The 24,399-nt window shown below is 37.9% G+C and overlaps 1 protein-coding gene and 1 pseudogene across 2 annotated transcripts in view; both read right to left on the minus strand.

The window, feature by feature from the left end:
• Positions 1–922: 922 nt before the first annotated feature.
• On the minus strand, positions 923–3,516 carry LOC110283938 (ubiquitin-associated domain-containing protein 1 pseudogene; annotated as a pseudogene).
• Positions 3,517–5,653: 2,137 nt separating this feature from the next.
• The window catches only part of LOC110283711 (vomeronasal type-2 receptor 116-like), a 37,764-nt gene continuing 19,018 nt past the window's right edge, over positions 5,654–24,399 (minus strand). For both annotated transcript variants that reach the window (XM_085832793.1, XM_085832794.1), the window contains exons 5-6: positions 22,521–22,644; positions 5,654–8,509 (exon numbers count right to left, since the gene is read on the minus strand). In XM_085832793.1, coding sequence (XP_085688919.1) covers positions 7,581–8,509; positions 22,521–22,644 — 1,053 coding nt within the window. In that variant the 3' untranslated portion in view covers positions 5,654–7,580. The remainder of the gene's footprint in view (positions 8,510–22,520; positions 22,645–24,399) is intronic.

Below are 24,399 nucleotides of genomic sequence, written 5' to 3' on the forward strand. Positions count from 1 at the left end.
AGAAATTTGGGGTTAAAATTAAGGTGAATTTGTTGTTGTCCCTAACACACTACTGTGTTTACTGTCTGGATACAGGAAGTAGAACCTTTAGGGTCCATAGCCCCAATGCTGCAAATCACATTTAAGGATACCCCCATAGATACTTGGGTGCCTCCTATGTCCCAGTACTCTGTCTCTTCCTGGAGAGGCCCTCTACCTCCTCATCCCCATCATTTGTAGATTCCCATTCATTTTGTCAACTGCTTTTGGAAACAACAGCAACAACAACAAATAGCCAAAACGATCTTGAAAACTAAAACAACTTTGTGAACATCCTTGATGTCAAGCAGCACTACAGAGTAAAAGTGATAAAATGTAAATGATACTAGTACAGAAAGACACATTGATCAATGAATTTGTATCAGTGGCCCAGAAATAAATCCATTCAACTGCGAATACTTGATTTTCATAAAGAACCAAAAACCATAAACAAAAAAGAGAGAGTATCCTCAACAAATGGTACTCTTTGAACTGTAAGTCTACATGTAGAAGAACGAAAATTGATCCATGTTTATAACTCTCCGCAAGGCTCAAGTTCAAGTAGATCAATGACGTTAACAAAATACAGATACAATAAATCTCATTGAGGAGAAAGGAGAAAAAAGTGTGGAATGCATTAGTACAGGAGACAGTTTCCTAAAGAGAACACCAATGGCTCAGACTCTAAGACAACAAGTGATAAGTGGGATATCATGTAATTGCAAAGCTTCTGTAAGGTAAAGGAAAATGTTAATAGGACAATACATAAGACTACAGATTGTGAAGTGAACTTCACCAAACCTACATATGACTAATATCCAAAAATTTTTGGCTAATATCCAAAAATTATAAAGAACTTAAAAAATTAAACACCGACAATATAAATAACCCAAATTAAAAATGCTCACACACAGAGATCAACAGAATTCTCCATGGCCTGAGGCACTGACATGTGGTTCAGCAGAAGGGTCTTTGAGGCTCTGCTCTCAGGAAAGCCCATCTCTGTGAGCTGCCACAAGGCAGTGTCATCCAATCGCTCATGCTCATCTTCATCCAGCATAGCATTTGCCTTCTTAAACAATTAAAATGCATCAGGATTCAGGGCTAACAGCTTCTGTGCCATCTCAGTGAGAAACACGAGGATCTTCTGGAGTTCTGTCTGGAAGTTTCTCATGGTGGTCTGGACAGCAGGCAGGCAGGTTGGCCGTTGCTCGAAGAATAGCATCTTCGTCTGGATCCTTTTGCTCTTGTTTCTTCTGCTGAGACTTCAGCTATCTTAGGGAGTGGAGAAGAAGAGCATCTTTTTATCAATAACAAGACATCCTAGTCCTGGATGTTTTCTTCCAAGATTGTTTTGCTGTCACTCAGCACCCTCTCCGAAGCAGCATGTACTAGCTTATGGTGGGTCACATTCTTGGGGTCTTCTAAGCTCCCATGAGCACCATGTTTGAGGCAACTCTCCTTGAGCTTCTCCACCGATATGCCCTCGGTCGCCTCCTCCAGCCACTCAGCCGGTGCCATAGGCTGCGCAGATGTGCAGCGGAAGCACCTTGCTTCACCTCTTCCTGCAGGAACATCGCGCCTCTGTGATGAAGGTCACTGAGGCTGGTGGGAGGACCAGGGGCGGGGCCGGGCTGCTGCACTCTAGTTCATTGGCCACTGCCGCCCTGCCCCGGCTCCTGTCAGCTCAGCCACCCCGCCCCTTATTGCCACTGCCCCTAAAAAATTTCTTAAGTGCTCAATTTCTCAACAGTGCTCCATGAGTACCCAAGTCAAAATGAGAGTACATATACTATTCTAAACATGCACAAAAGAAAGTAAGTAACATAGACTCAAATGACAGGCCCATATGTGGCTTAATGAACAATCTTTACCACTGCTTATTTTCATTCACTTTTTTTTTTTTTTAGCAGAATGTGCTTTCTTCAAGGTAGATTAAATATCCTAACATGACTCTTTATTGCTTTCTGAGCAATATTTAGTTGTCTGTAGTTCTAAAAGCATTGTCTCTTGAGCAGTCTACATTGACAGCAGCATGTATGTATTGGTACTCTTATTCAGGTCAAATGTAGACAGTCATATTGATGACATTTTATATGATTTTACAGATAATTGTTTCCTCTGGAGAGGAATGGTCTGGTTCCCTGGCTATTAAATCTTCCTACCAACTCTTTACCAATTAATCCTGAGCCTTTGTTTGTTAGTGTGTTACAAATATAGCAGTTTTGATTGAATTTTGCAATTCTACATTTTGATGGTTGTTGTTTTCTTTCTTTTTTTAAAGTGATTTCCTATTCAACAACTTTATTAATATTTACAATGTTAGCAATAGATTATTTTTTATAGGTCTCCTCAGAGCACATTTTTATTTAACAATTTTTTTTTGGAACAGAGATTAACAGTAGCTATGTTATTTGAGTAAAGTTAATAAAAAATGGCATGCTTGTTTTCTCTCTTCAAAGCAAATTAGCTATTCCACTTTTACTTCTTGTGTGTGTGTGTGTGTGTGTGTGTGTGTGTGTGTGTGTGTGTGTGTCAATGACTTTACTACACTATGGAAAATTTCACCCTATTTACTTGATTATTTTACTCTTCTTTTTTTTTTCAATGTTTTTTATTAGATATTTTCTTCATTTACAATTCAAATGCTATCCGAAAAGTCCATTATATCCTTTCCCAACCCTGCTCTCCAACCCACCCACTGCTGCTTCCTGGCCCTGGTATTTCCCTGTATTGGGGCATATAATCTTTGCAAGACTAAGGGCCTTTCCTCTCAATGATGGCCGATTAGGCCATCTTCTGCTACATATGCAGCTAGAGACAGGAGCTCAGAGGTTCAGGTGGTTTTCTTTAAAGATCTAGATCTGTTGCAAAGAGACATTGCTTTAGTGAGTACAGGAAACAAGATTCATGTGTGAATATAAACTTCACTATTTAGAATGTTTAGGGACTGTGTTGTGTTTGTGGCAAGCCCCAGTAGCTGACAGTAGTTAGTAGGGAAAAAATAGTAAGAACTAATGAAAGAAGAGAGTTAGACATCTTATTCAGGAGAATCTTGCAACCTTTACTACCTAGCAATCAGGGTTCCTTTTAAATTTAATTATATAAAACTCTGTAGGTAGAGATCGATTCCTATTTTTTTTTATCATTCTGTTTTATTCATCTTGTTTTAATTTTTAATTATCCATTTTAAATACTGCTCACTGACCCCATCCCCTTCCACAATCTCTCTCACACATAAACTCCCTTCCCCTCTGCCCAGGTATGGACACCCTGGTTATCTTCACACCCGAGTATTTCAAGTCTCTGTAAGACAGGACAAGGCAGCCTACCTAGAAGAAAATATCCCACATATAGACAACAGCTTTTGTTCCAGTTTTTGTGGACACGCATAAACACTAAGCTTCACATCTGCTACACATATGAGGGGAGGCCTATGTCAAACCTGTGTATGTTCTCTGCTTGTTGGTAAATTCTCTGAGAGCCTGATGGGTCCATGTTAGTTAACTCCATTGATCTTCTTGTGGAGTTCCTATTCCCTTGGGACCTGCAATCCTTCCATAAGAGTATCCCTTCTCCGTTCCTATTTGGTTGTAGGTTACTGTATCTATGTGAGTCATCTGCTGGGGGGGGGTAAACATTCAGAGTACAACACATGTGGAAAAGGATGGGGTGTTGGAAAGGACAGGTGAGATGGCTAGATGATCATGAAAATGAATGGATACATGGAACTTACATGGTTGAAGAGGTGTGTGTGGGGCATCTCCAGGAAGCAACAGAGATAAGGGAAGCCCCCAAGAATCAATTGGGTTACCCTTATGTGTGACTCACTCTATTGGGAATATGGAAACTGAAGAGGCCACCTCTTGTTCCCAGACAGGAACCTAAGTACTTTCAAACCACACTATATCCTTTCTACAAGAAATGCAGGCATGGGGGGTGAGGCAGAGATTATTTGAATGACCAATCAATAACAGGCCCAAATTGAGACTCATCACATTGGTAAGCACTAAGATCTGACACTACTAATGATACGCTGTTATACCTGCATACAGGAGCATGTTGTGCTCTGAAAGGATCCACCCAGCAGCTGACTCATTTTTTTTCCAAAACATAAGTTCTATCACTAACACATGTGTTCTGGATTTGTCTTGGTCGTAAGTACAGAAGTGTAGCCAACATTTATAATCTGTGACTAAACAGAGTTATCATTTACAATCATGTCTGGAGACATAAGTTTAGTTATCATTTAGAAGCCATGATAGAACAGAATTATCTTTTACAACTGTTTCCCCTCAACAAACACATACCTCAACATTTAATAATATGGAGGCATATTTTGCAAAGGAAGATAGTACATTCCTGAGCAGGGACAAAATATGTGTATAGAATGAAGAAAGGTTGAACAGTGATGGGCACACTTGGAATCTATTCCACGGGCAGGCACCAAACCCTGAGACTATTACTGATACAACTTTGTGCTTAAAGATGGGAGCCTACACTGCTTGGTCTGAAGCCCCAGACACGTATGTAGCAGAGGACTGCCTGGACTGGCCTCAGAAAGAGAGGAGGAACCTAACATTGTAAAGATATTATGCAACCAGGAAAGGGGATCCCTGGGCCTGGAAGAGAACTATCTCAGAAGTAGAGAGGGAATGGGTTGAAGAACACTGGGAAGGAAAAGCAACAGGGAGGCATCTTTGGAGATGTAAATTAATATAACATTTATAAAAGTAATCTAGAGGCATGTTTTCACAAGGCATGGTAGCCCATTCTTAGGCTGGCAGCTTTTGAGATTTCAAGAGGAGTATACATACTTAAAATCTCCAAGCTACAATGGGAAGCTGGTGTATTATCAACTTTTAATGGCCAAATTATCAATTGTCATTTGGACCCAAGAAAAACCTTGAGGCAACTGCTGCTGTCATATTTTTCAATTTCTGGAATGAGACAATATATTTTTTATATCTTGGTCAAATTTTGTTATTTGTCTAATTTTGTTCTTATTTTTTTTCCTTAGCCATCAGATAACACAGTGGCCCCATGCAAGCTAACTTCTCCAGGAAAGAGAGGTTCTGATATTTTGGTGGTTTTGTTTCTTTGTTAATAATTCCTCCAGGCTATTATTTCTCCCATCAGCATAAGAGCTGTGTAAGGGAGAATTAATGCCAGCAATTTTAACCTTGTTGGTGTATTTTTGCTGGAGAGGCATACCATAGGTGACACCCACTCCCAATCTCATATGCCATGTAATTGCCTGGATTGTAAGAAGAACCTTTTAATTTGATCTTGGTCCCCCTTCTCTAGTCCTCTCAGTCTTGTTGACTGTTTCAAAGTTTACTTTGTTATGATTATGTTGTTCCTTTGTAAGTCTAAAAGCAGATCTCCAAAATGTATTTTGAAACCAATTTCATCCTAGTGAGATCTATGACATATTTATGTATGCCATAACATCCACAATGCAAGGAAATCTTCAATTAGGCCCAGATAAGGATATCTTCCTAAAAGCAGGATAAGTAGTGTACTCTGGAAATTGCTGGGGAAGCTTAGGACAGTGCATGAGGAAGGTGGCATAGATGATTCTTAAGAAATTTCCCATTGTCTTAGTCAGGGTTTTTATTCCTGCACAAACATCATGACCAAGAAGCAGTTTGGGGAGGAAAGGATTTATTCAGCTTACACTTCCATACTGCTGTTCATCACCAAAGGAAGTCAGGACTGGAACTCAAGCAGGGCAAGGAGCAGAAGCTGATGCAGAGGCCATGGAGGGATGTTCTTTACTGGCTTGCCTCTCCTGGCTTGCTCAGCCTGCTCTCTTATAGAACCCAAGACTACCAGCCCAGAGATGGTCCCACCCACAAGGAACCTTTTCCCCTTGATCACTAATTGACGAAATGCCTTACAGTTGGATCTCATGGAGGAATTTCCTCAACTGAAGCTCCTTTCTCTGTGATAACTCCAGCTGTGTCAAGTTGACACAGAACTAGTCAGCACACCCATCAATCTAATATATGCAAGTTTTACAACAATAAAGGTCTCCCTCCAGCCTGCAACATGTGGAGATCTAGAACAAAATTGAAAAATAATTGATTATGATCCTAAAATGAAGGTCTGCTTTATTGGATCTTTGTCAAACAGTTGTACTAGCTTTTTAACTTTCCCTCATCCCATTATATATGGGTGGGCCAATGTTATTTTAGTAATATACAAGGTCTATGTTTCCCTCAAAGTTTCATAGTATTTCTGCCATTGGGTAGATTTAAATAGATTTCCAGTGAAGACATTGTTTCCATCTAGTTGAGCTGATCATCAGCCAAATAGTAGAGTTACCTAGAAAAATCTTGAAAGCATATAGCCAAGGATAGTAATAACAGGAATAATAGATGATAACTAAGAGAAAAGTCATATGCTATTGTTCTAACAATTTTAAATTTGTTTTCTTTCATATAACGATGGGGATAGAAAGAATATTATTTCAAGTATAATGTCAACTATTTTTACAAAATAAATGAATCATCAGGGATTGGGTAGTAAAATAGAAGGCTATAACTGATTGTTGTTATTAATTGTGGATTGTATAGTAATTTATAGAAAATTAGGTGAAAGCACATTAAATGAATAAAAATCAGATGAACATTTTTTATTAAAAACAATATAAAAATTCAACGTAAACAGGTTGTGACACCAGCAATTCTCAAAAGACTTAATGCACCATAAAGGTATGTATATACTACATAAAATATGTGTGAATGTCTAAATGTAAATGCATGCAAGGGTAGTCAACTAACTTTAAAACAGCTGTATATATCACAAATTTTGTCAAACTATGAATATGGGCTCTAAGTGGGTTGAACTGGTTGACTCATTTCTCATTTTGGGTAATAAAATATATTTCTAAATGGCTCTTCAAACTAAGTTAGTATACAAAATGGTAAGCCATGAACTAGATGCTATTAAAATATAAAATATTACATTTAAATTATGACAGGTGGTAGTTTTAAATATAAACACATAAATACAAACATAAAATTATGAATTAACTGAATGCCTTGAGAGATTTACATATTTCATGCTGTTCATTTTTAAACAGGGTTTATTGAAAATTAAATATATTATAAACTTGCACACTATTTATATGAAAATTACGTTTCAATAAAATTAATTGATATACATTAAGAAAATATGTTCCAATGGACTTTGCAAACTAAGTGTTTTAGAATTTCAGGCAAAAGGAAGAATATTCAAGAAATTCTAAAAATTAAAACAATAAATGAAAAGGAAGAGTTTATATCAAGAAATGATACAAACACTTGCAATGATAAAGGAATGGAGCCATCATTGCTTAGACACAGAGAAGTTGAATCATCAGAGCAAATGTGGTTTTCAAACAAGGAAAACAAATGGCTATCAAACTATACACTGTAATACAATTGGGTAAAGAAATAAAACCTGATATAATGGCATTCATAATATAATTGCATAGCATATTTTAGCATAATAGATAAATGATCCCTTTTATGAAGTCCTTAACATAAAAGTTAAATTTATTTTTCAATTATATTTTAGGAAAATATCTTCCTTCTAGAATGTGTTGTTCTTTTTTCCCTGATGTGATTAAATGAATTCTTCTCTGGTCTCAACAAGATAATATAACACTTGGGACCAAATATGAAGGCAAGGAGTGCTGTGCTGGAAGCCAAGATAGAGAATACTTCCATAGCTACCATGACCTTCCCTTTAGTGCTGTGGTAGACAGGAAGAAAGGTGATCCAGACACAGAAGAATACCAGCATACTTAGTGAGAGAAATTTGGATTCGTTGAATGTATCAGGCAAATTTCTTGACAAGAAGGCCATGGTATAACTCCCAAGGGCCAAGAAACAGAGGTATCCCAGGACAGAGTGGAAGGCAACAGCTGAGCCCTTGTTGCACACAATGATGATGTGACCATGTTCAATATGAGCATCTTGGTCAATGTATGGTGGAGATATTGCCATCCATATTCCACAAAGAAGAAGTTGGATCAGGGTGCAGATGGGAATGATGTAGTTTGGACCCCTTGATATCATTAGCCACCTTACCATTCTCCCTGGAAAACTGACCTTAAAGGCAAGAACCACAGTGATAGCTTTGGCCAACACAGTGGCAAGAGCTACTGTGAAAGCAACTGCAAAGGTGGTTTGCTGAAGGATGCAGGCAACTATGTTGGGCTGACCAATGAAGTTCAAAGAACATAGGAAACAGAATTTGAGTGTGATGAGCAAAGTGTAACTCAGAGCTTGATTATTGGCCTTAACAATAGGAGTGTCTTTGTGTTTCACAAAGATGCCTATAACAAAGGCAGTTAGTGCAGATAAGCACAAAGCTATGCTGGCTAGAGCCATCCCCAAGGGGTCTTCATAGGCCAGAAAACTCACAGACTTTTGATAGCAGTTGCTCTTCTCTGTATTTGCATAATGACTCTCTGGACACTTCACACACTGGTCTACATCTGGTCAGAAATACAGGTTATTATTGTCACAGAATTCACCATACTATGTTTTTGTACACTTGCATGAATGACTTCATATTTATTGCCTGGACTTTGTTCCTTACATACTTCTTCTTCTCTCTCTTTTTTTTTCTTGCTCTGTGGTTCTTTCTTTTTTTAAAAAAAAATTATTAGGTATTTTCCTCATTTACATTTCCAATGCTATCCCAAAAGTTCCCCATACCCTCCCCCCCACTCCCCTACCCACCCTTTCCCACTTCTTGTCCCTGGTGTTCCCCTGTACTGAGGCATAAAAAGTTTGCACGACCAATGGACCCCTCTTTCCATTGATGGCCGTCTATGCCATCTTCTGATACATATGCAGCTAGAGACACGAGCTCCAGAAGGTACTGGTTAGTTCATATTGTTGTTCCACCTATAGGGTTACAGATTCCTTTAGCTCCTTGGGTGCTTTCTCTAGCTCCTCCAATGGGGGCCCTGTGATCCATCCAATAGCTGACTGTGAGCATCCACTTCTGTGTTTGCTAGGCCCTGGCAAAGTCTCACAAGAGACAGCTATATCAGGGTCCTTTCAGCAAAATCTCGCTAGTGTATGCAATGGTGTCAGCATTTGGAGGCTGATTATTAGAATTGGGAACAAAACACCCATGGAAGGAGTTACAGAGACAAAGTTTGGAGCTGAGACAAAAGGATGGACCATCTAGAGACTGCCTTGCATACTTCTTTATGTATTTTTTAACATATAATAGCACTTGATTCAATGCTTTTTAAAGTACTAGCATCACACTCCTTCCCTTCCCTCAGTTTTTACTTACAGCTCAATGTGCACACTACCTCTACCTTTACATTTTAATAGCCACTCAGTCCATTCAGTAGAGCCAGTGCATGTACAACTAGGAAATTATGTGGACTTTCAAGATCTACCTTTGTTAAGAAAAGTATTAGATCTTTACAAGTACACATCAACTTCCAGTAAATTCATTAACAATTTTCTCAGTTGTGATTTTAAATGTACAAGAGAAATCCCTCTGTTCTCTATTCATACAATATTTCACTGCCTTTCATGACAATGGTGTAGCATTTTGAAAGTAACGAGAATATTAAACTATATTGCAAACTCTAATGTGATCCTGATAGTATTCATAATTCATATATCCTTTGTAGCATAAACATGGGAAATCTAGGTAAGAGGACATATTTATTTCAAAACCTTTAAGATAATTGTTTCTTATATGTGAATTCTAAATTTACTTTTATTCTTAAAATTCCTTGTGTTTTGAAATTCTATTCATTCTTCGCTGGAGTTTATTAAACAGACCCTATTACATAGTATAGAATAGATAGTGCTCAAAAATCACCAAATAATATGATTCCATAAAATTTGAAGCAAGCATATATTTTCACATCGATAGAATTTTCTTATAAGATATGAGAGATTTAAAAAAAAAATAACATTCTGCTCTGGAACTTTTTTTTATATTTTTGTAAATCTTATGATTAAAATAAAATAGATGCTCTAAGATGTATGTATAAATTACATTACCTAGGCATGGTAGTTTGAATATGCTTGGACTAGCAAATGGCACTATGTGAAGTGTAGCCTTGTTGAAGGAAATATGTCATAGTGGGAGTGGGCTTCAAGATCCTCATCCTAGATTCCTGGAAGTGACCCTTTTCCTGGAAGGTTTCACCAGAAAATGTGGAACTCTCCACTCCTCATGTGCCATGCCTGCCTGGATGCTGAAATGATCTCGACTTGAGGATAGTTTACTGCACCTCGAAACCTTTAAGCCATTTCCAATTAAATGTTTTTCTTATAAAAGTTGACTTTGTCAAAGTGTTTGATGACAGCAGTAGAACCTTAAGACATAAGTTAATATCAGGGATGAGGGATTTCTCTGATAGGCTTGACTGTGATTTTGGTTGGAAGAAGGTGGATTTTGAGATTTTGGATTGGGGAAGTGGTAGAATGTTTTAAGTGTGGCTTAATGGGTCATCCTTGAAGGAATATGGAGGCATTTGTTACTGAGGGTGATTTGAGCTATAGAATCCTGGTTCTAGAGGTTTCAGAGAAAAATAATTTTTATATGGTACTGCTCTTCTGATATGTTGGTGAAGTATAGGAGTGCTTTTTGGCCTTATCTAAAGAGTCTAATTGAGGCTAAGATAAAGAGATTTATACTAACTGAGTTGACAAAGGAAGTCCCAAAATCCTGAACAGAGATTTTGATCTCTGATTAAGCCTCATGAAGAACATATTCATAGAATCCTAGCAAGCCTAGAAAAGAAAATTATAAAACACAAGGATAAAGTAAATATAAAGGGGAACTGGGAAATGAAATGGAGCTGAATCCTATGTTCAAGGAGAGAAAGAACTAAGAGAGTGTTGATCTCTGTGGAAGATCCCATCTAACCAAAATTATTGTTTGTGGTTGCAGTTGAAAAAGGAATGCTTTAGAATTTTAATGTGGAATGAACTATAATGCAGAAATAGAGAGCAAACCTGTGATCCAGAATGTGAGGCTGGAAGACACAGGCTATTGACCCAGATCATGGGGAGCAAGGGCCATGAAAAGTTTAGGCCAAGGTACAGTGGTATACTCTTTAATCCCAGGAGACAAAGACAAGCATACCTCTGAGTTTAAGACCAGCCTGTGACTGAGAAAGTTCCAAGCAGAGAAAAGCTTAAAATAAGGTGTGATTTTAGCATTCAGGAGACAGAGAAGTGCAGATTTTTGTGTTCAAGGTCAATCTACAGAGCATGTCCTAGGACGAGTTGTAAAGCAAAAGCTAATAGTAGAATAACAGGAGCTACATTCCACCCCCAGTAACCAGCTGAACTCAGAGCACTGTGGTTCTGGCTTATCAGTAAATAAAAGAAGGAGACTTCTGGAACAATAGATGTTGGTTTATCTGGAACTAAGAAATTACCAATAATTAAGATTAGACTACCATCATTGAGGTGAAATCATCTGGGAAGTGGTTTTTGAGAGTACAAAGAAGCTGTCTGTAAGAGATAGCCAAAGTAGTACCTAGTTTTGTAGCTGGACTAACTGTTAGAGTCACCCAGGTGGTGCTGATTTTGAAAATATGAACGGATCATGGAGAAAAGCTAAGGCTCGGCACTATGAGGGCCAGAGGACTCCATGGGTGAAGATAAAATTTCAGTTGCAGTTGATAACCCAAAACTGGAGAGGTTATGCCAAGAAGCTGAGGCTTAGCACCATGAAGAGAGCCTATAAGAGGCTATTGGTGAAGCCTAGTTACAGTGCAAAACCCCTGTGTTATGGAGATGACAATAACATGGGATAATCACCAAGAATACCAACAACAGTAGAGTGGAGTGAACCAGAGCCTAGAGTGCTATAGAGGGCAGAGTTGGAGAAGTAATGCAAGCCATTGAAGGATCCTAAATGGTCATGTGTGGATTCAAGACATTGGAACAAGAAGTTATAATGCTGAAGTTGTCTTGGAAACTCAAAAATTTTCAAAATTCCAGAACCATTCAATATTCGCTGAGGAAAGCTGCTGACCTGGATTGGAGCCAGCCCAGGAAAAAGAAGTTGGTTATAGACAACAAAGATGAAAAAGGAGTGGAGATGAAGACCTTCTTGACATGAGACAAGGAGATTGAGAGTTTGGATTTTGCCAAGTTGGTTTGTGTCTTGCTTTAGGGATTACACTGAAGAATTTCAATGAACCTGAGAAGAGACTTTGGACTTGTATTATTAACATTGTTGTAACTGTTAAAAAATATTTGGATGTTGTAAGTTGGACAAAATGTACTTTTTCATAGTGCTATGCCTAGGGATTGCCTCCATAGACTCAAGTGTTTAAACAAGCCTATGGGACCCAGGGAGTGGAAAGCATTAGTTTGAATATGCTTAACCCAGGGATTGGCACTATTTGTTGGTGTGGTCTTTTTGAAAGATTAGTGTTATTGTGGTTATGAACTTTAACACCCTTTTCCTAACTGCCTAGAAGCAAGTCTTTTCCTAGCAGTCCTCAGATGAAGATGTAGAATTCTCAGTTCCTGCTTCATAATGCCTGACTGAATGATGCTTTGTTCCCACTTTGATGATAATAGACTGGACTTCTGAACTGGTAAGCCAGCCCTAATTAAATTTTGTTCTTATAGGAATTGCTTTTGTCATGGTGTTTGTTCACAGTAGTGAAACCCTAAGACAGTGGGTTATACAACATTTCTACATTTCTTAAACTATAATTGATAACCACAGTGTCAATTTTATTTCATTTATAATATTGAATTGATATTTTAATATATAAAAGATAGTATAACCTTACTGTTCAACTTTCTAAAAGCAGTATTTTCAAGTTTAGTGTTTAGCATTTCTTTGAGCTGCATGCTGTTATACAATATTATTAATTAACAGACACTGGCCAGATTGTTCTTAGTGTGTGAATGACTGTTATTATGCATACACAGGATACATTCAAAACTTTACCTTATATATTCTTGTGTGTGTGTAAGGATTTTTTTAGAGTAAATTTTAGTATTATATAAAGTTGATTTTAAATGAAGATAGTATGGACACTTCATAAAAATCCGAAGCATCCATATGAAGTTGAGAATTGTTTCAAAAATTCTGAAGAATTGTGTTGGAATTTTAATGGTGAGGGCATTGAATCAGGACAATGCTTTTGACTAGAAGGCCATTTCTAATATGTTAGTTCTACTGATCCATAAGCAAAAGAGTTCTTTCCACATTCTTATATCTTCCTCAATTTCTCTCATCAGGGACTGGAAGTTTGTGTCATATAAATATTTCACTAACTTGGTTAGAGATACATGTTATTCTCTAATAAGGTTATGTTATTCGAGTTTGTCGTGAATGCTATTGTTTCCCTAACTTCCTTCTCAGACATTTTATTGCTTATGTATGAAGTTTACTGATTTCTTTTAGTTAATGTTGTATCCAGGCACATTCTTGAATGGTTATATCAGCTGTAAGAGTTCTATTTTAGAATTTTGAGGACATGGATATGATTCAATATACAAAAGTCCATTAATGTAATCCACTTTTTAAACAAACTCAATGAAAAATAATCACAGGATCAGCTCATTAGAAGCTTCAAAGGAATTTGACAAAATACAACAGCTCTTTGTGTTAAAAGTACTGACAAGATCAGGATTTCAAGGCCCTTACCTAAACATAGTTAAAGCAATATAGAGCAAACTATTACCCACATCAAATGAAATGAACACAGACTTGAAACAATCCCACTAAATTAAGAATACAACAAGGATGACCACTCTCTCCATATCTACTAAATATAGTACTCAAAGTTCTAGATATAACAATAAGAGAACAATAGAACAAAAAGTAGACAAATATTTTAAAAGAAATAGTCAAGGCATCACTATTTATTATTGTGTTAATAATAAAATGAACTCGAACAAATTAGTAGCCTTCCTCCACTTAAAAGATAAACAGGATGAGAAAAAAATTAGAGAAACAATACACTTCACAAATGGCAACAATATTATAAAAATATCTTGGTGTAACTCTTACCAAGCAAATGAAATATGTATATGACAAGAATATCAAGTCTTTAATGAAAGAAATTTAAGAAGCCCTTAGAAAATGGTGAGATCTCACATCCTCATGAATTGGTAGGATTAACATAGTAAATATTGCCATCGTACCAAAAGCAATCAACAGATTCACTGCAGTCCCCACAGTTTCCAACACAGTTTTTCACACATATTGAAAGAGCAATTCTCAGTTTCATATGAAAAACAAAAATCCCAGGATTGCAAAAACAATTCTTTATATGAAAAGAACTTCTGGAGGAAGTATTGTCCCTGACCACAAATTGTACTACAGAGCAATGGTGATAAAACAACACACACACACACACACACACACACACACACACACACACACACACACACACATTGTATTGGTACATATATAGATAGGTAAATCAAGACAATAGGATTGAAGAACAAGAAATAAGTCCACATATATTTGGTCCCTTTATCTTTAACAAAGAAGCCAATAACATTTAAAAAAGAGAGATAGATAAAGCAGATTTAATAAATGGTGCTGCTCCAATTAGTAGTTTGTATTTAGAAAAATGAAAATAGATCCATATTTATCACCTTGCAGAAATCTCAAGTCCAAGTAGATAGTAGATCAAGGAACTTAGTATAAACCAGAGAATCCACAACAGAGGAACCTCTAATGGCTAAAAAAACACTTAAGAACTAAAGTCCTTATTTATCAGTGAAATATAAACCAAAAAGACCATGAGAATCCACCTTACACCATTTAGAATGGCTGACATCAAAAGCTCAGGTGAGAGCACAAACTGGCAAAGATGTGGAAAGGAGGAAGATGCCTCTATTGCTTTGGGGATTAAAAACTGGTACAAATAAGGATGTTATGAACATAGTGGAGCATGTGTCCTCATTACAAGATGGAACACCTTCTGGGTATATGCCCAGGAGAGTTATTGCTGGATCTTCCTGTAGTACTATGTCCAATTTTCTGAGGAACCACCAGACTGATTCCAGAGTGGTTGTACCAGCTTGCACATGCTCCACAATGTTCATAGCAGCCTTATTTATAATAGCAAGAAGCTGGAAAGAGCCCAGATATCCCTCTACAGAGGAATGGATTCAGAAAATGTGGTATATTTACACAATGGGGTACTACCCAGCAATTAAAAACAATAAATTTATAAAATTCTTAGGCAAATGGATGGATCTGGAGGATATCATCCTGAGTGAGGTAATCCACTGACAAGTGGACATTAGCCCAGAAACTTAGAATACGCAAGATACAACTTGCAAAAAAACTGATACTCGAGAATAAGGAAGACCAAAGTGTGGAAACTTTGTTCTTTCTTAGAAAGGGGAACAAAATAACCATGGATGAAGATACAGAGACAAGGTTCCAAGCTGGTACAGAAGGAAGGACCATCCAAAAACTACCCCACAGGAGGATCCATCCCCTATACAATCACCAAACCCAGACACTATTGCATATGCCAGAAAGATTTTGCTAGGAACCTGATATAGCTATCTCTTGTGAGGCTATGCCAGTGCCTGGCAAACATAGAAGTGGGTGCACACAGTCATCTATTGGGTGGAACACAGGGCCCCTAATGAAGGAGCTAGAGAAAGTACCCAAGAGGCTAAAGGGATCTGCAGTCCTATAGGAAGAACAACAATATGAACTAACCAGGATCCCTACCCCCCACCCCCAGAACTATGTCTCTAGTTGCATATGTAGCAGAGGATTGCCTAGTCAGCCATCAATGGGGGGAGAGGCCCTTGGTCTTGCAAAGATCATATGCCCCAGTACAGGGGAATGCCAGGGCCAGGAAGCAGGAGTGGGTGGGTTGGGGAGCAAGGCAGGGAGAGGGTATAGGTGACTTTCAGAATAGCATTTGAAATATAAATGAAGAAAATATCTAATTAAAAAAAAAAACTAGTATGGGCCAGCCCTGCCATCTTTGCTTGAACCCAGTGGAGCCTGCCAAGAACCCCAGAAAACTCTCCACACTTCAGGACCTCCAGATCACCTCGGGATCACGAGTGAGTGGAATGCAACATCAGTTCCAAAGAATCATGGAGGGTCTTGTGCCAGCAGGAACATGGACAAAGAAAACCATGCCCAACCAGAGGCTGCAATCCTTTCAGGTCCAGGCCAGCCTGGCCATCTTCCTCGTGAACCTGGCAGAGGGCATCTAGGGCCTCAGAGGATTCTCCACTCAGCAGAACCCCTAGAACACCCAGGACCTCAGGATCACTGGAGAGCATGTGGGCGACAGAAGCAAAAGAGCTTCTTGGACAGGGTCCCTTCAGGCCTTCCTCCTCAGCCAGGAGGTGGAGCTAAAACCCAGACCCCTGGGAACCTTCCTTGACAGAGGAGAGTTGGCCTACATATAGGGCTCTAACCCCAGGCCTGAGGAGGTGGATCAGAGCTCCAGATTTCTGGCTTCATGCCTTTCAAGAGGAGAGGTTGCCTGCAGAGAGTGCTATGACCACTGGGACTCAGGTGAGAGTTGGACTACAAGGAGTGCTGAAAGAGACTAACAGAATCACAGGAGAATCAAGCTCCAGCCAGAGACAGCTAGAACATTAACACCAGAGATTACCAGATGGCAAAAGGCAAACTTAAGAAACTTACTAACAGAAACCAAGAACACTGAGCATCATCAGAACCCAGTACACCCACCACAGCGAGTCCTGGATACCCCAAAACACCCAACAAGCAAGATGCAGATTTAAAATAATATCTCGAGATGGTGGTAGACGATTTTTAAAAAGGCATTAATAACTCACTTAAATACAGGAGAATGCTGCTAAACAGGTAGGAGCCCTTAAAGAATTACAGTGAAACACTGCTAAGGATGTAGAAGTCCTTAACGAGGAAACAAAAAAAAAAATTCCTTAAAGAATACCAGGAAAACACTGCTAAGCAGGAAGAAGATCTTAAAGAGGAAACACAAAAATCCCTTAAAGAACTACAGGAAAACACAACCAAACAGGTGATAGAACTGAAGAAAACCATCCAAGATCTAAAAATGGAAGTAGAAACAATGAAGAAAACACAAAGGGAGAAAACTCTGGAGATAGAAAACCTAGGAGAGAAATCAGGAACCATAGATCAGCAACAGAATACAAGAGATGGAAGAGAGAATATCAGGTGAAGAAGATTCCATAGGGAACATGGACACAACAATCAAAGAAAATGCAAAATGAAAAAAAGATCATAACTCAAAACATCCAGGAAATTCAGGACACAATGAGAAGACCAAACCTACGGATAATAGGAGTAGATGAGAACGAGGATTTTCAACTTAAAGGGCCAGCAAATATCTTCAACAAAATTATAGAAGAAAACTTCCCAAACCTAAAGAGGTGCCCATGAACATACAAGAGGCATACAGAACTCCAAATAGACTGGACCAGAAAAGAAATTCCTCCTGACACATAATAATCAAAACAACAAGTACACTAAATAAAGATAGAATATGAAAAGCAGTAAGGGAAAAAGGTCAAGTAAAATATAAAGGCAGGCCTATTACAATTACTCCAGACTAATCACCAAAGACTATGAAAGCCAGAAGATCTTGTACAGATATACAGATACGAAGAGAACACAAATGGAGCCAAGGCAAAACTCTCAATTACCATAGATGGAGAAACCAAAGTATTCCATGACAAAACAAAATTCACACAATATCTTTCCAGGAATCCAGTCCTGCAAAGTATAATAAAGGGCAAACACCAACACAAAGATGGAAACTACACTCTAGAAAAAGCAAGAAAGTAATCCTTCAACAAACCTAAAAGATGGCAGCCACAAGAACAGAATCCCAACTTTAACAACAAAATTAACAGGAAGCAACAATTACTTTTCTTTAATTTCTCTTAGTATCAATGGACTCACTTCCTGAATAAAAAGACAGACTAATAGACTGGCTACACAAACAGGACCCAACATTTTGCTGCTTGCAGGAAACCCAGTTCAGGGACAAAGGCAGATACTACCTCAGAGTAAAAGGCTGGAAAACACTTTTCCAAGAAAATGGTCCAAAGAAACAAGCTGGAGTAGCCATTCTAATATTGAATAAAATTGACTTCCAACCCAAAGTTATTCAAAATATCAAGGAGGTATTCCATGAAAAAAAAAAAAAAAGAAAAAAAGAAAAACCTCACACAATATCTTTCCACGAATCAGGTCTCAAATGTCACAAAACAGGCCTGCAGGCCTGAACAGATACAAAAATATTGAAATTATCTCATCCATCCTATCAGAATACTATGGACTAAGACTGATCTTCAATAACAGCATAAATAATAGAAAGCAAACATTCATGTGGATACTGAACAACACTCTACTCAATGTTACCTTGGCCAAGGAAGAAAGAAATAAAAAAAAAATTAAAGACATTTTAGAGTTTAATGGAAATGAAGTCACAACATCCCCAAACTTATGGGACTCAATGAAAGCAGTCCTAAGAGGAAAACTCATAGCTCTGAGTGCCTCCAAAAAAAGAGAAACTAGAGAGAGCATACACTAGCAGCCTGACAGCATACCTAGAAGCTTTAGAACAAAAGGAAGCAAATTCACTCAAGAGGAGCAGACAGCAGGAAATAATCAAGCTTATGGCTGAAATCAACCAAGTTGAAAGAAAAGAACTATGCAAAGAATCAACTAAAAGAGGAGCTGGTTCTTTGAGAAAATCAACAAGATAGATAAAGCCTTAGCCTGACTACCTAGAGGGCACAGGGACAGTATCCTAATTAACAAAATCAGAAATGAAAAAGGAGACATAACAACAGAACCTGAGGAAATCCCAAACATCATCAGTTTCTACTACAAAAGGCTATACTCAACAAAATTAGAAAACCTGGATGAAATGAACAACTTCCTAGTCAGATATCAGGTACCAAAGTTTAATCAGGATCAGATTAACTATCTTAATAGCCCCATTTCCCTGAAAGAAATAGAAGCAGTCATTAATAGTATCCCAACTAAAAAAAAGCCCAGGACCAGATGGGTTTAATGCAGAGTTCTATCAAACCTTCAAAAAAGACCTAATTGCAACTCTCCTCACACTATTCCACAAAATAGAAACAGAACGTACTCTACTCAATTCATTCTATGAAGCCACAACTACTCTGATACCTAAACCACAGAAAGATCCAACAAAGTAACAGAACTTCAGACCAATTTCCCTTATGAATATCAATGCAAAAATACTCAATAAAATCCTTGCAAAACGAATCCAATAACACATCAAAATGATCATCCACCATGACCAAGTAGATTTCATCCTAGGGATGCAGGGATGGTTTAATATACGGAAATCAATCAATGTAATCCACTATATAAACAAACTCAAAGACAAAAATTATATGATTATCTCGTTAGATGCTGAGAAAGCATTTGACAAAATCCAACACGGCTTCATGATAAAAGTCATGGAAAGATCAGGAATTCAAGATGCGTACCTGAACATAATAAAAGCAATATGCAGCTAACCAGTAGCCAATAACAAACTAAATGGAATGAAACTCCCACAAAGGAAAGCAATCCCAGGGACTAGACAAAGATGCCCACTTTCTCCCTACCTACTCAATATAGTACTTGAGGTTTTAGCAAAGCAATTCAACAACAAAAGCAGATCAAGGGGATATAAACTGGAAAGGAAGAAGTCAAAATTTCACTATTTGCTGATGATATGATAGTATATATATATAAGTGACCCTAAAAATTCCACGAGAGAACTCCAAAACCTGATAAACAGCTTGAGTGAAGTAGCTGGATAAAAAATTAACTCAAACAAATCAGTGGCCTTTCTCTACACAAAGAATAAACAGGATGAGAAAGAAATTAAAACAATACCCTTCACAATAGTCACAAAAAATATAAAATACCTTATTGTAACTCTAACTAATAAAGTGAGAGATCTATATGACAAGAACTTCAAGTCTCTGAAGAAATAAATTGAAGAAGATCTCAGAAGATGGTAAGATCTCCCATGCTCATGGATTGGCAGGATTAATATAGTAAAAATGGATATACTGCTGAAAGCAATGCACAGATGCAATGTACAGATTCAATGTAATCCCCATCAAAATTCCAACTCAATTCTTCACTGAGTTAGAAAGGACAATTTGCAAATTCATCTAGAATAACCAAAAACCTAGGATAGCAAAAACTATTCTCAAGGATAAAAGAACCTCTGGTGGAATCACCATGCCTGACCTCAAGCTGTTGTACAGAGCAATTGTGGTAAAAACTACATGGTCCTGGTACACAGAGAGACAGGAAAATCAATGGAATAGAATTGAAGACCCAGAAATGAACCAACATACCTATGGTCACTTGATTCTTGACGAGGGAGCTAAAACCATCCAGTGGAAAAAAGACTGCATTTTCAACAAATGGTGCTGGCTTAACTGGTGGTTATCATGTAGAAGAATGTCAATTGATCCATTCTTATCTCCTTGTACAAACTCATGTCTAAGTGTATCAAAGACCTTCACATAAAACCAGAGACACTGAAACTTATAGAGGAGAAAGTCGGGGAAAGCCTAGAAGACATGGGCACAGGTGGAAAATTCCTGAACAGAACAGCAATGGCTTGTGCTGTAAGGTCAAGAATCTACAAATGGTACCTCATAAAATTTCAAAGCTTCTATAAGGCAAAAAGATACTGTCAATAAGACAAAAAGGCCACCAACAGATTGGGAAAGTTTTTTTTTTTTTTTTTTTTTTTTTTACCAATCTTAAATCTGATAGGAGACTAATATCCAATATATACAAAGAGCTCAAGAAGCTGGTCTTCAGATATTCAAATAACCCCATTAAAAATGGCTTACAGAGCTAAACAAATAATTCTCAACTGAGGAATACTGAAGGGCTCAGAAGCACTTGAAAAAATATGCAACATCCTTAATCATCAGAGAAATACAAATCAAAAAAAAAAAATACAGGGATTTCACCTCACATCAGTCAGAATGGCTAAGATAAAAAATTCAGGTGACAGCAGATGCTCCCAAGGATGTGGAGAAAGAGGGATATTTCTCCATTGTTGGTGGGATTGCAAGCTTGTAGAACAACTCTGGAAATCAGTCTGGCGGTTCCTCAGAAAATTGGACACAGCACTACCAGAAGATCCAGCAATACAGCTCCTGCGCATATACCCAGAAGATGTTGCAACTTGTAATAAGGACACATGCTCCACTATGTTCATAGCAGCCTTATTTATAATAGCCAGAAGCTGAAAAGAACCTAGATGTCCCTCAACAGAGGAATGGATACAGAAAATGTGGTATATTTACACAATGGAGTACTACTCAGCTATTAAAAACATGAATATATTAAATTTGTAGGCAAATGGATGGATCTGGAGGATATCATCCTGAGTGAGGTAACCCAATCACAAAAGAAGTCACTTGATATGCACTCACTAATAAGTGGATATTAGCCCAGAAACTTAGAATACCCAAGATACAATTTGCAAAACATAAGAAAATCAAGAAGTAAGACCAACATGTGGATACTTCATGCTTCCTTAGAATAGGGAGCAAAATATCCATGGAAGGAGTTACAGAGACAAAGTTTGGAGCTAAGATGAAAGGATGGACCATCCAGAGACTACCCCACCCAGGGATCCATCCCATAATCAGCCATCAAATGCAGACACTATTGCATATACCAGTAAGATTTTGCTGAAAGGACTCTGATATTGCTGTCTTGTGTGAGGCTAGGCCAGTGCCTGGCAAATAGAGAAGTGGATGCTCATAGTCATCTATTGGATGGAACAAATGGCCCCCAATGGAGGACCTCCTACCCAAGGAGCTGAAGGGGTCTGCAACCTTATAGGTGGAACAACAATGTGAACTAACCAGTACCCCCACAACTCATGTCTCTAGCTGCATATGTAGCAGAAGATGGCCTAATTGGCCATCTTTGGAAGAGAGGCCCCTGGTCTTGCCAACTTTATATGCACCAGTACAGGGGAACACTAGGGCCAAGAAGTGGGATTCGATGGGTAGTGAAGCAGGGTGGAGAGAATGTATAGGAAACTTTTGGGATAGCATTTTAAATTTAAATGAAGAAAAACATTTAAATGAAGAAAAATTTATATGTAATAAAAAAAATTGAAAAAAAAAACGGTACAAGCAATCTTGAAATCACTCTGGCAATTTCTCGGAAAATTGGAAGTAGACTTACCTGAAGACCCTATTGTACCACTCTTGGGTATATACACAAAAAATGACCACCATATCATAGGGATACCAATATTAGCACTGGGTTAAAGATATAAATCAAGTATCATTTGTGATAGTTGTGGTGAGCTATTTCAAGGGGATTGTGATGATGAATGACATTTAAATTTCCTTTACTAAAAGTTATAAAAGCATTTATATCTGACTTCTATTCAGATCTTTTTTATTTGCTAGCATATTGTGAATTCCAGTAGAGAAATAGAAAGTTATCCATAAAATTGCATTTACCTGTCTCATTAGAAATCTCATTGTCTGCACAGGGAGTACAATTGTAGCAGCAGATAGCCTTATGTTCCAGGGTTACTTTCCTGAATCCAGGCCCACAACTCTCACTACACACAGACTGAGGGATCTGAGAAGAATGGAAGTGATGTTATCTAATGCTTTAGTTTTAGGCCATCCTAGTCTACAAAGTTAGTTCCAGTACAACCAGGGCTATACAGAGAAACCCTGTCTCGGAAAACAAAAGCAAATAAACAAACAAAAAAGCAAAATCATAAAAACTGAGTTTTAAATGCTATTCAGTATTGTTATCTAGAGTTATTTAAAAGATTATGTATAGTAATAGAGGATGGGTAACTGGGGATAGCCACCAGAAAGTCCCAGATGCCAGGAAATCAAGATACTATAAGGACTCACCAGGGATGACATTAACTGAAATACCCAAAAGAGGGGAGAGAACCTGCAGAGACCATATCCAGAATTTAGGCATGGGCCTGTTTGAGGAATGGGACCACCCATCCATCCCAAATATATTAACTCAGAATTGCTCCTTTCTAAATGAAATACAGGGAAAACTAGTAGAGCAGAGACTGAAGGAAAGGTCATCTAGAAACTGCCCCACCTAGGAATCCATACCATATGGAGCTACCAATCCCAGACACTATTACTGATGCCAAGAAGTGCTTACTGACAGGAGCCTGATAGAGCTGTCCCGTGAAATGCTCTGACAGAACCATACCAATGTACATGCAGATGCTTGCAGTCAACCCTCTGACTGAGCACGGGGACCCCAATGGAGGAGTTTGGAAGCCTGAAGGAGTTGAAGGATTTGCATCCCCATAGGAAGAACAACAATATCAACCAAGTAAAGCCCCCAGAGCTTCCTTGGACTAAACCAACAACCAAAGAATACACTTGGAGGGATCCATAGCTCCAGTGGTATTTGTAACCGAGCATGACCTTATCTGGCATCAATGGAAAGGGAGGGTCCTGTGAAGGCTTGATGCCACTAGGGTAATGTTAGGGCTATGAGGATTGAGTGGGGTTTTGGGAAACACACTCATAGAAGCAGTGAGAAGGGGGCTGGGATAGGGTGTTTGTGGCCCAGAAACCAGGAAGAGGGATAACATTTGACATGTAAATAAATAACCATTAAACCTTTTTTTTAATATTAAAAAATAAAGAAATAAAAAATTATGCCCTTGAGAAGGAAAATGTGCTTGAATTTTTATCTGAGAATTATCATAGTGTTAAACAAAATCTTAATGATTTAAGAACAAGTTTATAAAGCATTGGTGATAAGGAATATGAGTTAGAAGGCCATGGGGTTCATCTAGTCTAACATTATCTTCATACTTTCTGATACCTGTGTAGAGCATCTTAACTTCCACCACTATTGTGAGTCTTGATTGTCAATTTGAGAGGATTTATTATTATCATGGAAACAAATAAATATATATTTGTAGGAAGAAATATATAGGTAAATATAGCTAAGTTGAAAAGAGTCAGATAAATTTTAAATAACATTATTCACTGTAAAATGTCACAGTTGTAGAGGAGATAGAAGAGAACTTCAGTATTCATTGCTTCCTGCATCCAAAGGATCTTACATCATCAGCACCCTCTTACATTTCAAAATCATGCATCTTGAAATATAATGCCCTGCACTTTCAAACTTTCTGTAACTTTTTCAAGTTACTATTAAGAACTGAATGAGATAGGGCATACTGAGGATGAAAGGACAGTTAAAGGATGCTAATGGAATTATTGCAGTTATTATGAAAGAAAAATATTCCATGTAAGCTAAAGCATTAGAGTGCTTATTTCCTTTTTAGTGGCATCATATGGGAAGTTATTGAAGCTTTTGAGGATTTAGATTTGTTGA

This window comes from Mus caroli, unplaced genomic scaffold (genome assembly GCF_978045245.1).
Source record: "Mus caroli unplaced genomic scaffold, Mus_caroli_1 scaffold_18, whole genome shotgun sequence".
NCBI classification, from domain to species: Eukaryota; Metazoa; Chordata; class Mammalia; order Rodentia; family Muridae; genus Mus; species Mus caroli.